This window comes from Leptinotarsa decemlineata, unplaced genomic scaffold (genome assembly GCF_025532065.1).
Source record: "Leptinotarsa decemlineata unplaced genomic scaffold, Ldec_3_MD MMD2_tig00026282_RagTag_RagTag, whole genome shotgun sequence".
Taxonomy (NCBI): Eukaryota; Metazoa; Arthropoda; class Insecta; order Coleoptera; family Chrysomelidae; genus Leptinotarsa; species Leptinotarsa decemlineata.
In genome coordinates, this window is record NW_027412668.1 from 13,243,930 (window position 1) to 13,260,941 (window position 17,012).

General features: G+C 35.4%; 1 protein-coding gene across 1 annotated transcript; it reads left to right on the forward strand.

Annotated features, from left to right (window-relative positions):
• The first annotated feature begins 216 nt into the window (after positions 1 to 216).
• LOC111506811 (hexamerin 70a) lies at positions 217 to 15,337 on the forward strand. The gene is made up of 6 exons (XM_023162016.2): positions 217 to 374; positions 8,093 to 8,230; positions 8,466 to 8,605; positions 10,188 to 11,045; positions 12,428 to 13,209; positions 15,014 to 15,337. Exons 1-6 carry the CDS (start codon positions 311 to 313, stop codon positions 15,240 to 15,242), a joined length of 2,211 nt encoding a protein of 736 aa, XP_023017784.2. The 5' UTR covers positions 217 to 310; the 3' UTR covers positions 15,243 to 15,337.
• The last annotated feature ends 1,675 nt before the right edge of the window (positions 15,338 to 17,012 follow it).

Sequence of the window (17,012 nt, forward strand, 5' to 3'; positions counted from 1 at the left end):
TTTACGAAAATTCCATTGAACAATTCATCTCTAACTCGTTATTTGCAGACCGCAATGTCCATAATAAACAACTAGAGCCGGTCTTCGCAACTTTTTTCAAATGAAAACTAGAAACCAATATCATCCAAGTTGCAGAACCTGCTATTATTCACAGAACCTGCTAGTATTTATCGTATGACAATATTTTGAAAACATGGTAATAGAGATGTTAATGAGGTGATCGGCATTATTCACCGGGAAAGAAGTTTACTATAAGAAGAAGATTTTTCGACACCGTCCTCAGATTCAGCTGTTTCTTCAAGAAACAAACATGAAGATCTCCTTAGTACTATTATTGGTGGGTTTTTACATCTGTGTTACTTTTGGACATGGCGGTGAGTATTGTTATAAATATTATTGACTTTTATTCCATTCGCAAAATGAATATGAAAATCAATTTATAATAACTCTCAATTGATAAAAAAATGAATTGAATTGATACATCTCTTCATTTATACCTGCCAAGTAGATGTATTGAAATATGATGTGCAGATGCAAGTGTTATGTGAAAAACAAAGGTGGGAGGAAGGATTTGTACCTATAGCTTATACATATATTTTGGGTTCTCTGTATAACTATAATAAAAAATAATCAGATGACGTTTTTCAAAAGGTATGAAATTTGAGCTGACGATTCTGATCATAAGGTAGAATAAAAAAGCAACTATTTTTAGAATGAGGACTTCAAGATTGGCAAGTTGTAGTTCTATATGTTTGAAATATGAACATTCCTTTAAACTTTTGTTCTATAATTGTATAGTATCAAGCTCATGATATTTTCTTCAAGATATAATGCAAATTCAACGTTTCCAAGTAACACGGCATTGAGATTTTCACTATACAATTTCAGCCGTGTTCAAAAATAAACAAAATTTTAATCACACATGTTCCTCACCATCATTATTATTAATTTTATTGATTATTACTACATCGTTTAGTCAATATTAAAACACCATTCAGGAATATACATTTACTTATTCATTATTGTGATAACAATATCGATTTATTTTCCCAAGAATAATATATGTTCATAGTAGAAAAAAATAATTCAAAAATATAATATTACTAAGTACGAACATAAGAAAACAAAAAAGAAAAACTGGAAAAAATGAGATGATTGAATATAGCTTGAGAGACTCATAAATATAAAAGTGAATTTAATGTTCATGTATTTTGTTAAATTGATGAAAACATTGAATTCACTATTGAAGTAAAAGCAGACAATTCAAACTCAATCAATTAGTAGAATGAACAACAAACATGATTTTTCAATTTATCACAAACCTTCCCACATGGATATTACTATTCATTAAGATTTCACCTATACATATCAATACAAAATTGCATCTTATAATAGCATGATTTATAGGATTTAAAGCTAAAATAATAGACACAATACTTTCCAAAAAAGTCTACGCAAAAGCGATTCAGGACGTTTTTTCTATTGTTAAGTTAGATAATCAAAACCAAAATTATAGAGCTATAATATATTTTGGACAAACAACAGAAAAAGTGGCTTAATTTTTGAATGTTCTAAGCTATATGTTGGTCAAACCGGCAGAACATCTAGGATTCGCATCCTGGAACATCGTATGATGAGCTATGTAAATAAAAAACAAGTTCAAGTCATCTTTTCGAAGAAAATCATATCTCTAATGGATATTTCGAAATTTCACACATGGAAAATGAAGGTTTGAAGCTGAATCATTTGGAAGCAATGGAAATTAGTGATCTCAAAAATTCAAACAATTTGCTTCATGACCAACTGGATCTAAATAGATCGCCATTATTGAACTTGTTTTCTTATGAACCAATGTTGTCCAATTCTTCATATACATATCATCATTGATATAATATGCTCTAGGTGATCATAACTGAGGATGTACCTTAGGTATATAAAAGTTGAGTAGATGCTCTACGTAATTATGATCGAATGAGTACCTGAGTAGGTAGTTATCACTGGTAATTATGTGGGGTATAATAATTAACTTTTTCTTATTGTTCCAAAATATAAGTAGTGTAAATAATGAATTCTCATCTATGATGAGACCAAGAAATTTCGCACCGAAAGAGTAAATATTTTCATTTTTCCCATCTTCGTACTTGGCTGAACCGCGTATTTGCAAGCACTTCGATAACTTTCTCATCGGTAGACCCTTCGCCAATCAGGACTAGGCAAAAACGTCTTTCGTCGACTTCATCAAATCACGAGCAGCCAATGACAGGATTGTTGGGACTAGTGATAGGTGAATTATTAGTCATAAGAACACAACGTGTATCAATAATAGAATTTATTAAAAACGAAAACAAAACGGCTAACGAAAAACGAAAGAAAAAATTACAGAGTAATCTTGTGAAACTAACGAGACTTTTTAGTTCCCGGTCGAAACCCTAGAACAGAATGAATACATCAGCTAAAAAATGTTTTCGAAGCATAGTATAAAGATTTTATATTATGTTCAAAGTGACTCTCGAAAAAATCACCACTGGCAATCATCTCGGTCATAAATATAGTCATGAAGGTTCAACCACTTGGCCCCCCACTCGGAGGGTCAAGTGAACAGTTCAGTCCGTTCTCAATATCCATCCTTTTTTTGGCAATAAACTTTCATTCAGAGAGAATTCCAAAGATACGTGATATGAAATGTCGAAAATAATGAGTACAGATTGAAATAAAAGAATTAACACAAAAACCCAAGCAGATGGATATTTTGGACGACTGCTCGATAATAGAGTTATGAAAGGTAATTTCTTTACAAAAATTTATAATACTAAATAAAAATCAATAAAGGAATAAAATGTTTATAAATTAAGTACATAGTTGTAGGAGAAACCCTGCAAGATTAATCGACTTGTGTTACGTTGGCAAAAGTGCACCGATTCAAATGGCGCTTATTTTGATTGAATTGCAAGAGTGTTCACTAAGATATTATAGTTTGAAGTAGACTCAGACAACGAACATAACCTAGCTTAGTATTACTATCAATTTTTTGACGATTTACATTAACAAAGTGAGAATAAGCAGACACTATCTGTATCTGTAGGATTGGGAGGGTGAATGTAGACACAAAGCACTTAGGCCCCATGTGACCCATTGTACATCCTCCCGAGGAGTTGTCCTCCTAGGTCATCGTCCATCCTGTCCTTTGCAGGAAGGTGAACAGGTCATTAGGAGACCAGAACGGCCAGTCCCCTGGGCGTTCCCCTATCCGCCACCTGGAGACGGGGAGCAGACACTATGTCAAGTGCTTGGTTTAACGATTTTTCGAAAATATTTTTGCTTTCATTAGGTGGCCGTATGTATAGTTACTACAGAAATTTCACTAAGGTTTCTTGAGTAACGAACGATACAACTCATATATTTAATCTGATCTATTTAATTATTGAGAATCCCTTTTCCAATAAATATAAGGAAACCATGAAATCCAAGTTTGGTTTTGGTAGATTGTTCGACATATTTCAATACCATATTTTCATACCTATAATTTCATAGAGATACCCATATGAAATTATTATTTTTCAAGGTGCTATGTAAATGGAAAAAAATAGAGGTCTGCATTAGATTTCACTTTTATTCACTAACGTAAAATATCACCAGTTGATAGTCTTAAAACGAAAATACCATAATCCTACTTAAACTGTATTTCAGAAATCCATTGCTTCGAAACAAATTATCGCAGCTCAAAATTCTCATATTCATGTCGACATATTTTACAGATTTATTTACAGATCTATTTATAGATAGATGAATTGGAATACTTCATTTCGATGAGGTTTATTGACCTTTATCCTTGACCATGTGCAGATATTAATAGAATCCAGAGCGATAGAAAGTCAAGTTCAAGATATTTCTCGTATATCAGGAACTGAGAGTGAAATTATAAGAATCATGTCAGTTTTAAATAAAATTCACTTAACGCGGGATACCTTAATATTTAACGTTATATTTTGTACATATTTCAATAATGAAAAATACGGTTTGGAAGACGAAAACCACTAGACGCATATATAAAATTATGGAATCGTATGTAGTCTTTGCATTTTCTCTGGAGTAGTCAATGTATCTTGCTTCCTCCATATTGTGGAAAGTTATACACTCAAAAAACAGTAAGAAGTATACATTTATAGTTCACTGGAATTGATTTTTGGGACTGACTTTTTGTCTTATGAAGGAAATTTGAGCTGTGACAGACTCACTTTGGTTTTGACTAGATTATTTGTTTATTGATGTATTTCTAGTGTCCAGTTGGCATCAGTAGAATAATTAGAATTACCAATACCGAAGAAACATCAAGAAAAATGACATTGTGGATAATTCTTCGACAAAGATTTTTATTTGAATAGTCCAAAGATTCAGTGACCTTATGAAAATTACCAATTGGAAGAATAATCATAAAGCATAAGAAAGATGGAAATAGGAACTCCGGTATCGGAATTGTAGAAAAAAAACGCATCTATTTTTGCAGTATTTGGGAGCCGTCTGGTTTGTGTATTCTTTACAAATCTATGGAAAACTCTGCATCCTCATATGCTTATTGAGTTTTTTTTCTCCATCTGGTTTATAACCACGTTCCAACAATCTTGTTCACTGCATCAGTTTACAGAAGTCCCTTGTTGAATGTTAGTTGTATTCTCCTGGACACAATGGCAGTTGCATTGCATACAGCCCTATTTTTTCAGGTGTCCTTTCAGTGGACAATGTCCTTGAGTAGCCCTGTGAATGTTCTGAGCCAAACCTTGCTTTGTTGAATCTATTTCCGTACCAATGACTTCAGCAACCCCACTGGTTAATGTCCCCTCCTTTTTATTTTTTGAACGGGTCAACTCAAAAAATTGCTGGGATGGTGAAATTAATGCATGAAATTGACAGATGAAACTTTCAAAAAGACGACTGGGCGCCATCTGGGAAAAAAATTAAATGGAAAGGGGGGTTTCCTGGCGAATACTTCACAATCCTAGAATATGAAGTCAATATCTTTACCTACTACAAAATGGCGGAACATTTAATAATTTCCTAAAGACAAACACATTAATAACGATATTCCTATAAATATTTCTTTTTATCTGCCATATGGCAATTCCAACAACCCGATAAGGTTTTCCAGGAAACACATACCCAATATCCAGAAAAAATTAACGTTTTGGCAGGAAACCATATTGTAGGACCTCTATTTATTGATCAAAATTTAACAGGGGAACTGTATTTGAAGCGAATCCTAATGAATTCGATATGGATATGGTATTCCAACAAGATGAAGCACCACCACATTACTCCAATCAAGTAAGAAACCATTTGAATACCACTTTTCCGGTCGTTGGATTGGCCGTCGAGGTCCTACAGAATGGCCAGCCTGCTCGTCAGATTTGACACCCTTGGCCTTTTTTTATTGGGCTATTTGAAGCAAAAGGTATACGAAACTGAAGCTCCTGCAATATTGAATATACGGCAGAGAGTAATAAATATTTGTAGAGATATTGACGTTACTGTGTTCGAAAATGTTCGTCGTGAAATATCGGATAGGCTGTTCATATGTCAAGAAGTCCAAGGCAACCATTTTGAGCGTCTTCTGAACCTACCTCAAGCTTATAACCTCATGTAGTTAAATGCCAATGTATTCAGGCAATTATTAAAAGTTCCGCCATTTTGTAGTAGTTGAAGATATTGACATTATATTCCAGGGTTGTGAAGCAATTGTCAGCAGCTTCTTTGTAATTTCGGCCTTCCAAATGTTTAGCAATAGGTAGATTCAAGGATTGAGGTCATTTACTGAATGACCAAATATAATGAAATAACTTCCCGTAAGTGAATAATTTTTCAAGTGTGGAAACTGGTAATTAACTGATACATAAGCTCTGACAATTTCGTTCATTGCAACATTATTTTCTTATGTTAATGCAGGTGGATTTATTCTCAAACTCAGGTACACATTTTTGACATTTAAATGGGAAAATAAAACTCAGGTACTTAATGTTCAGGTAGGTACTTATAATTGTAAAAAATACATAAAGCATTGAATATGTAAATTTTTAGTTAGTGTAGACACGTTTGAAGAAGCTATTGTATGGCAAAACACGTGTTGCGTTTTTAAATTGTTCTGTGTAAACCTCACAATGAAGTGTTTCTTGAATAGCCTCTTATCAGATTATTCACGAACATTCCACAACATTCCATGATGTTTCGATATGTTCTAGATTGTTGTGGAAAGCTCTCGAATACTCTCGAACGTTCTGGACTGTTAAAGAAATTTCTAGCAGATGTGACACTGAGACTGAAAAAAAATGCATACAGGTTGTAAATGCAAAATGGAATAAATTCATTATTTCGTTTACTGTAACGAAACACGTCAAACGTACATTATAATTTGACATACTTCAAGGATAAAATGTTACCCATACCTTCAAACCCCGTCGAATAACAGGTATAACCCCCATTTTTTTAAATGGGAAGTATAGGCTTGTATATATCGTTTGAAATGTCTCTTAATTCTCTATTCAAAAATGTTATCGCTTTCCAGTTTATTGCAACAATTTAGATAATATACATAAAAATCATGTGGTTACCGAAATTTGATAAAATACACTCAAAAACTAAAATGTAACGCATAACGTAATGAAATGTAGAATACGAAAAAGATATGGATGTTAAAAAAGATGTTCAAAATGTTCACCGCAAATGTCTTGGCAATATCCTAATTTCGAATAAAACCGTCTTCTAACAGTATTTAACATACCAGGCGTGACCGACCTAATCGCAAGCGTTAATCGTTCTTTTAAGTCATTCAAATCTGAAGGTTTAGTTTTGTACACATTCCCATAAAAAGAAATCTAATGATGGAAGAACAGGTGATCGTGCTGGCAATTCAATCGATCCTCGCCTCCCTATCCACCGATTGGGAAATAGTGTATCGAGGTATTGCCGGATATTAACTTGATAAGTTTCCTGGATCAGGATATACATTTTGCTAAACTTGGAAGGACATCATTTTGAAGTAGTGCCAAATAATTATCGCCATTCAAGTTGCCCTCAATGGAAAAGGGGCCAATGATAAGGTTTCCTACAATCCCTGCCCAAACAATAACCTTTTGAGGGTATTGCGTGTGTTCTTCTCTCATCCAGTGAGGATTTTACGTTGACCAGTAGTGGCAATTTTGCCGTTTAGCATGACCTCGGAAAACATAATGTTTTCTAATTGGATGATATTGTTATCCAACATGTCCATCATTTTCTCACAAAAATAAGTTCTTCTATAAAAATCGTCATCCATGAGCTCCTGAGTAGGTATCATTTTATAGTGATGCATTTTATTTTCTTTTAATATGTTACTATCGAGGTATGGCTAACATTGAATGTAGTGGATGCCTGTCTACTCGATGTATGTGGGTTTTCCTCGAACTCAAGCATCACATTTAATTTGAGTTCATCGCTCATTGCGTTGACAGCTGCTTTTTTATCTGCTCCACATGACCAAGTTCGCGAACTGCTTCTCTATTTTACTTATTGTTGCTCAAGATATGGGCGGTAAATTAGGAAATTTCTCATGAAATAGGCAAGCTACTTCCTATTGTGTTCGGGTTTTATCTCCGTAACCAGTCATTTGTGAAACTGTAATTTTATGCATTTCCCTTGATCTAACCTTTTGTCAGACTTGAAGTTAACGAATTTTAAACTTGAATTGAAATACTGACAACTAATATTGTAACATACAAAACAAGTTGACAAGGCAATAGGTTTTGAGTGTATTTTATCAAATTTCGGTAACCACATGATTTTAATTTATTTTATCTTGATTGTTGCAATAAACTTGAGAGCGATAACATTTTGAATAGAGAATGGAGAGACCTTTTAAACGAAATATCACTAGCCAATACTTCCCATTTAAAAAATTGGGGATTGTACCTATCATTCGACGGGGATTGAGGGTAGGAGTAGCATTTTTCCGTTGAAGTATGTCAATATGTTCGAATCAGCATTATGGTATTTGAATTGGTTGATGAATTTTTCCAATATGAAAATAATTTTGAAACCACTCCTTTCACCTTTTTTATTTCCTCAGTTTCAGGTCATGATGGAATTGAGCCCTGTCATAAAAATTCCGGGTTTAGAGGAGGATATCATGACAGATATGAACGCCATAATAGGCGAAACCAGGAAGAAATACCCGAACATATCAAAGAACTGTACATAAAGAAAGGTTCGTACAAAAATTTGTTTCACTCGGATTTTCATAGAGTAAAGATGAAGTTGATGAAAATATTCCACTATTTTCGGTTTTTCAAATTCAGAATCACTTAAGGAAATATATGGTTATGCATAGTAGATCAGGTTCTACATTTATTTAAAAATTCGTCTTATGTGAAGAAAAATCAATATATTCTATAGTATGTGAGATACAATTCCATCATTGATATTTTGCTTTTTGATTTCAGCTGATAGATCTTGCATGGAAAAACAAAAGCAGATCCTTAGCCTCCTTTACCGCCTGAACCAAAAATCCGAGTTATCGGAACATATCGAGATTGCAAACACTTTCTCTCCTTTCGGTTCTCAAAACACTACCCTTTATTTGGTAAGTGACAACATCGTGTGAATATTGTAAATTAGCAGAGTATAGAGTAGAACAAACTCTATTTTTCCAAAATATTAATGTTAACTGTAGTACAGTTTCATGAATATATATTTATATATATATATATATATATATATATATATATATATATATATATATATATATATATATATATATATATATATATATATATATATATATATGTTCTTCAATATGTGATAATTTGTTTCCATAAAATAGGAACCAAACGAGGAATAATTAAGTTATTCAAAATCAGACATGCTTTTGAAAAAAATTCAGCTGGAGAAATAAGACAACCATTCCAATCGTCAGGCTTTGATTAAATTTTTACTTAAAAGATCATCAGAGGCTGCTGGAGAAAGAAATAACTTATATCACGAAAATAAAAATTACGTTTTGGCGCTGCTACATTAATATTTTCAACAAACTCCTACTATGCTAAAGTATTTTTGAGAGCGACCCTGAGCATTGGTAATTATTCCCCCATTAGAAATACATTTCTGCGTTTCAGTACCGTGGAACTCCACCAAATCAATCAATCCTAATTTTACCATCGTCACTAGGTCCTTATCGATTTCATTGTTTCACTTAGGTTCGTTAAGAATGATGAAGTTTTGGTCAATTGAGCATTATGAAATTTTGATGGTTGAAGCTGTATTGAACATTGGAATATGCCTTTATTGTTGGTGACTCATTGACTCCAAGAACTGAAGCCAATGTTGACATATTCCTCTTGAACTACGAGCAAGAAATTTGAGGGTTCCAAGCTCTACCTTGATGGGCTCATATGATTACTCAGCTCTTGAATTACAGGCAGCTAATATTCTGGACAGACGATATAAATCATAACAAATTGACTTGTGTCTGTTAGGTTAAAAATATCACTTTTTTTGTCTGAAGGTGGTAATGTACCTAATATATGTTATATCTGAGACTAAGGATTCTTGCTTCAATGCACAAAATGACCAATTTGATTAGCTTCGACTCAAAAGATATTTCACTTTCAGAAAAATGTATTCATTCCTGTCAATTACTATTTATTTTTATAATAATTGGTGGAGCTGGCAGAATCGACTAAACATCAAAAACCAAATTGATTCTAACACACCTAAAAACAAAACATACCCTAAAATTATTTTTAATGAGAATCCATTCGATTGGAGATATGAAGAAAATATCGTTGACATTATTTGCAAAGTTTTATGTTGAATTAACTATGTGGAGTTGATAAGCCTGAATTGGGTTTAGTATTTTTCTATATGCTCTTGAAATGGACCTCATAAATTCATCTTTTCAAGATTCAAATGAAAGCAAATATGAGTACAACCTTCTTATTTCAAAATGTTATTCAATCTTCTCTGCTGACAGGAATTCAAAATATTTAGATGATTCGAAAATTTAAAAACAAGCCTTCAACAGTGTTAGAGTTGGAACGTTTTCTATTTTGTGTTGTCATAACTCGAATATATAGGTTTTTGTAGCATTCAAGTGAGTTCTGTTGCATTTGTAAATCACTAGAACACCATGTAAATTCAACTAATTTTTGAATTGCGTGTTACAGAATTCAAAAGCTGTTGAAGACTTCTACGAGTACTATAGATACGGTCCTCTAGATAGAGGAGCCACTTTTACTATTTTCGACGTGAAACATTTGCAACAAGCCGTAGCTTTGAGCAGATTGCTGTTCTTCGCCAGAGACTACGAAGTCTTTTACAAAACTGGCGTATGGGCCCGTCAAAATGTCAACCAGGGTCTCTTTACCTATTCCCTCTATGTAGCAGTGGTTCACCGTTCCGATACCAAAGAAGTCATGCTCCCACCACTCTATGAAATTACTCCTCATCTGTTCTTCAGTGCCGATATAATCAACAAGGCGAAATACTACAAACAAATTCACGACTCTAGCAAGAAAAATCAAGAAAATAAATACAAAGGATACACTATCGAATCGGATTATTCCAGTAACTATTTGACCTTGGATGACGAACAATCATCTCTGGCATACTTTCTGGAAGATATCGGAGTGAATGCCTTCTTCCGCGACTTCCACAACCACTTACCGTTCTGGATGAACGGTACAGAGTTCGGATGGAACTACTCGCATTTCAGAGGTCATCTTTTCTACTCGTTCTACCAGTACATTTGGGCCCGTTACCAATTGGAACGTATCCCACTGGGACTTGATGATAACGAATACTTCAACTGGGATTTGCCGGTAACAACTCCGTACACCTCGAATCTGGAATATCCAAACGGAGTCCCCTTCCCTAGCAGGCCAAAGTTTGCCAAATTGCATGAATACTTCTACAACTACGGACAGTCTAGGTGGACCCAGAGCTTCGCTGGATTCAGCTATAGTTTAGTAAATGACTTCGAGAGACGAATTGCTGATGCTATCGAGAGTGGCGCGACATGGAGTGTAAGTATACTCTTTTTATTTATCTCAGGACGGATAATAATTTAGTACTTTGAAGTAACACACAAAAAAATAAATAAGATTCCACCTGATTGCAACGGATAATGGAAGTATTGAATCACACGTTAGGAAGGTAAGACCTCGTTAATCCTTAGCTCTCACATGTTTCCACTTCTGACGGTTGTCGTTCGTAGGGGTGCGACAGCTGGTTAACGGAAAGACATAATTTAAACAAATTTTAAACAGATTTTGAGATCATGCCGCACGAAGGCAGAAATCTTGACCGGACAAATGCAGATAGCTGTCATTCTTGGCTCGTTGCATCTGCTCAGGGCACATGATTTTTGGACCCAATGACCACTTACCTCTCTGTGTGGAGAGTGGTCATTAATTATTATTGCTGGCGCGCCGTCCTGAATGTATCCGGACAGGGCTTCATTAGCTAACCCTTCGGGAAAATAGTGATAGTGATATTTATTGATTAAATTGAAAATACAGATGAACAAATGGATAAATATATGCAATAATTGAAAATAACATCAAAAATCAAAATTCGCAAAAAAATTGAGTTGTAATAATGCCCCATTACAAACATCAAAAGAGGGTATAGAACACAACTACGACTAACATTGAAACATACTATACACTGTCATATTACGAATGAAGATTCTTCTGGCTCTTTGATACTCCTTCCATAAAGAGTAACACATGAAAAAACCCAGACTGATAGAAAATTCATTTTTAGTTTCTTACAACTCGTCAATTGAAAATGACTAGAATGATTTCGAAGAATTCTCACCAGTGAATAATTGTTTCTTATATGATTTCATTCAGATCAATTAAAAAAACAGAGATCTCAGAGAATCATTTTATCAAGATTAATTTCCACTCCCAAAGAGGTGATAGAGAAAATTGAAAAATGGCTGCATGCATTCTTCAATTTTCCAACTGAGAGGAACTCAATTCGAAAATCTAGAGAGTTCCAAGTGACTGTTAGAGAGGAACTAGTTGTCCACCTCTGATAAACCCCGAGAAGGTACTGCGGGAAACAGAATGTATCTTATATTCCTACATTTGATGTGATCGTGTTTCGTACCACAGAAAAATGAAGATGGTAAGATAATTTGATGTTATATATAGAAATAATAACATAAAATGACTTGATTACAATGGATACTAGTAACTAACCTGACAGAAGGTCAACCAACGATATTTTTCAAATGAACTGAATTGAATTATCTCATCCACCATTTTTCTAAGAGAATCGTGTAGGTACTTTCATTTCTTTTCCTTGCACGACATCCGAAATGTTCGAGTAAGTTACCTAATTGAGAAATATCATCACACCCTCAATCGATAACAAGATTTACTTCTCTCATTTTCAGGAAGCAGAATGCAAGTTTGTGAAAGTGAAGTCCGATGAATTCCTAAATGTCCTTGGCAACCTCATTGAAACCAATCGTGATTCTCCAAACGCACGTTATTACGGCCCAATATGGTTCTTCGCTCGCCATCTCCTTGGTTATTCCATTCAATCCTTTGATCAAAACGAACTTGTCCCATCTGTATTGGAACATTATGAAACCACACTGCGAGACCCAGTTTTCTACCAACTCATCAAGAAACTCGTGGTGGTACCGTTCCAGAGATATCTAGCTCGCATTCCACCTTACACTGAGAACGATTTGCTCTTCCCAGGAGTGCAGATCACCAAGGCTAAAGTGGATCCTCTCGTTACCTTCAACGAACCTTTCTACTCCGATTTGATCAACTCTGTTTTCTACAAACCGAATGAACCCTACGGTGACTTCCTTGTGCGAGTTAGACAGAATCGTCTCAATCATGCTCCATTTGAAATCAAACTCAACGTTAAATCGGACAAGCCGCAAAAAGCCAGCGTTAAGGTGTTGTTGGGGCCAAAATATGACAGTAAGGGACGTTCTATCGGAGTCAGCCAAGGCCGTCTTAACTTTGTACTTTTGGACCATTTCAATATCGATCTTCAACCTGGAGACAATCTAATCACTAGGAAATCATCAGACAACGGATTCTATGCTCCCGATAAGATATCTTTCACCGAGATATACGACGATGTTGAGGCAGCTCTAAAAGGCGAACGAGACTTCAATATCGATTTGAGGCAAAATTCGTATGGATTTCCGCAAAGGCAAGTATTGTAGTAATGAATAATTACAAGTAGTAGTAAACAATTTTCTCCCTGAGACTTGGACCAAAACCATTCAGTATTTCAAGGTTTGAAACAAACAGATATGGGAAGTTGGATTTTTGTTTTATCAAGAAATTCTCCTGATATATGATAATGATCAATTTCTTATAATGCCAATTGAAAAAATAATTGACTGATGTGGAATCAAAATAATTTTCGAAAAAATCGGACAATATCTGAACGGTCTGATCTTGAATAATGATAAACATTATACTAATAATAATATTGCCGTTCGAATTTCAATCTACTCGTTTGGAGTAGTGAAGTGAACTCGGGAGAAGTTGTATGCATCTTCATAGATGTTTGCATCCCGTTCCACGTTCATACTTTCCCGACAATAGGGAAGCCGTGAACTTTCGAGTTTGGAGTATCTACATGACAGAATTGTACTGGAGGAAGCCTGCAGTCATCAGGAGTTCGCATCCCCTTCTCTGCATGATCCGCGACCGAGCAGGCTGATGAACTCGGTTTAGTTTTCGACACTGAACGAAGTGATCACAACTCTGCCGCCAAGTTGGATCTCATTCACCAGAAGGCCCACACAGAAGCCGCAGAGAATACTTTACTCCTGCGGTACCATGGGTCTTCTTTAACAACATTGAAGAACTCGGAGTATCAAATCACCTGACCCTCGCTTTCCACAGGTCGAGTGGATGAAGTCAGAACTGGAGGGGTTCATTATGATCTGCCAGGGTGGTATCTTCAACAGCTCAGTCCACCGCAGTCGCATGATGGGTATGAAGTTTCCTGACTCAAGGTGCAGGCCTGCTGCTAGGCTATATCCATCGACATAACGCGACTCTAAGAGAGCTTTATTACCATTACTACCGGAACTTTTACGGTATTGACGGGACTTCGATGTTGCCGTTGCCGATGTTGAATCCGTTGTCGGGAATGAGAAATGCCAAATCTATTGAAACGATTTAATTCCCATCCTCAGGCTCATACAAGCTAATAAGTCTGATGTAGTTCTTCTCCACCATAATAGTTAGATGTTATTCGTCCTGACGTTTTTAGCTCCCGGTTAAACGAATATAGTCCGAAAAGAGGACGAGCTCCTAAGATTCTACATAGGCCACTCTGTTGAGTTGTACATATAACCCTCAATTTTTACCCTTCTGTCACCAACCCCTACCTTTGAATAGCCATGTTAGTTGAATTCAATTATTTTTAACCCTGATCAATCATAGATCAGATTCCCGCCAGGAGTCTACCGGTGTCACTTCTCACTTGGCCACTGTTATTGTTTATCCATTGAGTGTAGATACAATTTACGGTGCAACCGAAACTGAAATATCCAAAAGAGTTTTTGAACTCATTGGATTTGCCAGGCATGCCACTGCATAATTTACAACTGAAGGTTGGATCACTCCGTGATTTGAATATACCACGGCTGTGCAACATCACCCGATTAGTTATTGAGGTGTAATTATATCAATACCACGAATCTCTATCATAGCTACAGATTGGCATTTGCAATGACTATTAATGAGTGCCAAGACAAAACTATGTCCGATTGGGGCTTAGATTTGAGCACGGACACTTAATTATACGTGGCACGTTCTCGAGTGGGTAAACCATCAGTTTGTTTGTGTTAGCTGAATATGAATTAACCAAATTTATTGAACACACTATAGCATTGAGGGATTGATATCATTATGTTATTGTTCCGATAGAAATAATTTTTGTGGCAAAACAACGTTTTTCCGGGTCAGCTAGTATTTATATACTATTTATTTTACAGATTGCGTTTACCCAAAGGCAGCGTGGGTGGAACATCATACCAACTCTTCTTCGCAATTTATCCATATTCAAAGGAACACTTCCACAGAAGCAATGACGTTGATGCTGATTTGATCAATAATTACTCTGTGGACTATCCTTTGGACAGATTCATCAAATTTGACAAACTTTGGGAAGAAATCCCCAACTTCCGTTTCGAAGAAGTTAAAATTCATTTCAAAGAAGAATAAAAGAGCAATAGTGATATACATAGAAGATTATGTGATATGTGTGACCATGTATGTATATTCCTATGCAATAAACTTGAACTTTTCGCAGCACACAAGCTGGATTTTGTTTCTTCCATAATTGTAACTGTAATGTTTTACGATATTATTCTGATCTCTAAGTGAGAAATAGTTTTCTCTCTGCATATTTCGCTAAAAACTGACTTTCGTCTATTATGATCATATTAATTCTCAAGTTCAAGCAGTCGAGACAAATAGTCTTGTGAATACTGAATGAGATGGCAACTGAATGATAAAAAACGCCAACAAAGTTTTTTATATTGTTTTCTTCATTATAAATAGTTATTTGTTTATAACTAGGCAGAAAACTAACAGATATATTGCCGCGGGTCCTCTCGGCAATGAAACTAGCTAAGGCGGTAAATTTGTTTCTCTGCCGTGTGAAATATAATTTTTCTCTCCCATTGTTTGTACAGAGTGGACCAAATTGGATACTTCCGAACGGAAACTCCTGTTTTTAAACTAGATAGATAAACACTGATGGCTGTGTCTCAGGGTCAAATTTTATGACAAACTCAATGGTGAATGCGGCGTATTGATATCTATTATCCTTTCTGATTTACAGCATGTTTTTCGAAAATGTTGCTGTAACTTTTTTCCTGTCAAAAATTTCTTGATTCTATGAGAACATTTCCAAAGCACTTTTTTACGTGAAGCAACATTTTGCAACACTGCCGTTTCCAATTCGTATCCAGAATTGGTCGGCAATTTAGAAATAAGATCTTTCAAGCTTCCCCAGAGGTGAAAGTCCATAGGCGTTAGGTCCGGTGACCTGGCCGGCCAACGGTTGGGTCCTTGGTTGGCTATCCAATTATTACCAAAATTTGCACCAAAAAAGTGACAATTGCAGTGTTGTGAGGGGATAACTCCGTATTGTTGAAAATGAGAGTGCCATTATAAATGAACGGGCCGATAATTCTATTCCTGAAAAACCCTACCCACGCAATAAATCCAAATCTTTCTTGACTTTTCTGCTTCACAATAGAATGATGATTTTGTTGTGCCCAAGTATAAGAGATGTAGCAGTTGAAAATGCCGGTACTGCTCAGAATTTGAGGAAAAATCACGCACTCGGTTACTACTTTCCAAGAACCACTGGCAAAAAGCCATGCGGCGTTCAAAATCTCCTGGTCTGAATTGATGAAGTCTTCTGGTCCTGTATGGCTTGAATTTGTGTTATTTCCTTCTAACGTTGGTTCTTGGTAGGCCTGTTGATGTTTTTACATTTCGCGTGGACGTTTTGGGATTATTTCCAACAGCTCCAAAAACGATTATTCCTTCCAAATCATTATCCCTATTTGATTCATATAATTTTGGTCTTTTCTTTTCAAATAGACCAACATCAATTGAGTTGTCTCTAAAAGGTTGTCTCGTCTCTGGATACCTCTCGTGATACAAATTGCTTTCTGTTTCTGCACTTGCCCCAGTTTGTATAAAAACAGACTATCATATTCCATTTTTCATAATTCTTATAATAAATTGTGAATGTGTTTGAAAATTGAACAGAAGTCACTAACTGAAGACCGTCTTTACTGCTTAAATCAAAATTTGACAGCTACCAGTAAAGAATTGCATTCAGTTTTATCGTCCAAAGCCTATTTGATCAAAGTGTGTGTTTCAAAGTCTACATGAAAAAACCTAAAAGCAGTGTATTTCAAAACATGTGTGTTTAATTTTCTTCAATTTGGCCCACTCTGTACAGTGTGTTAAAAA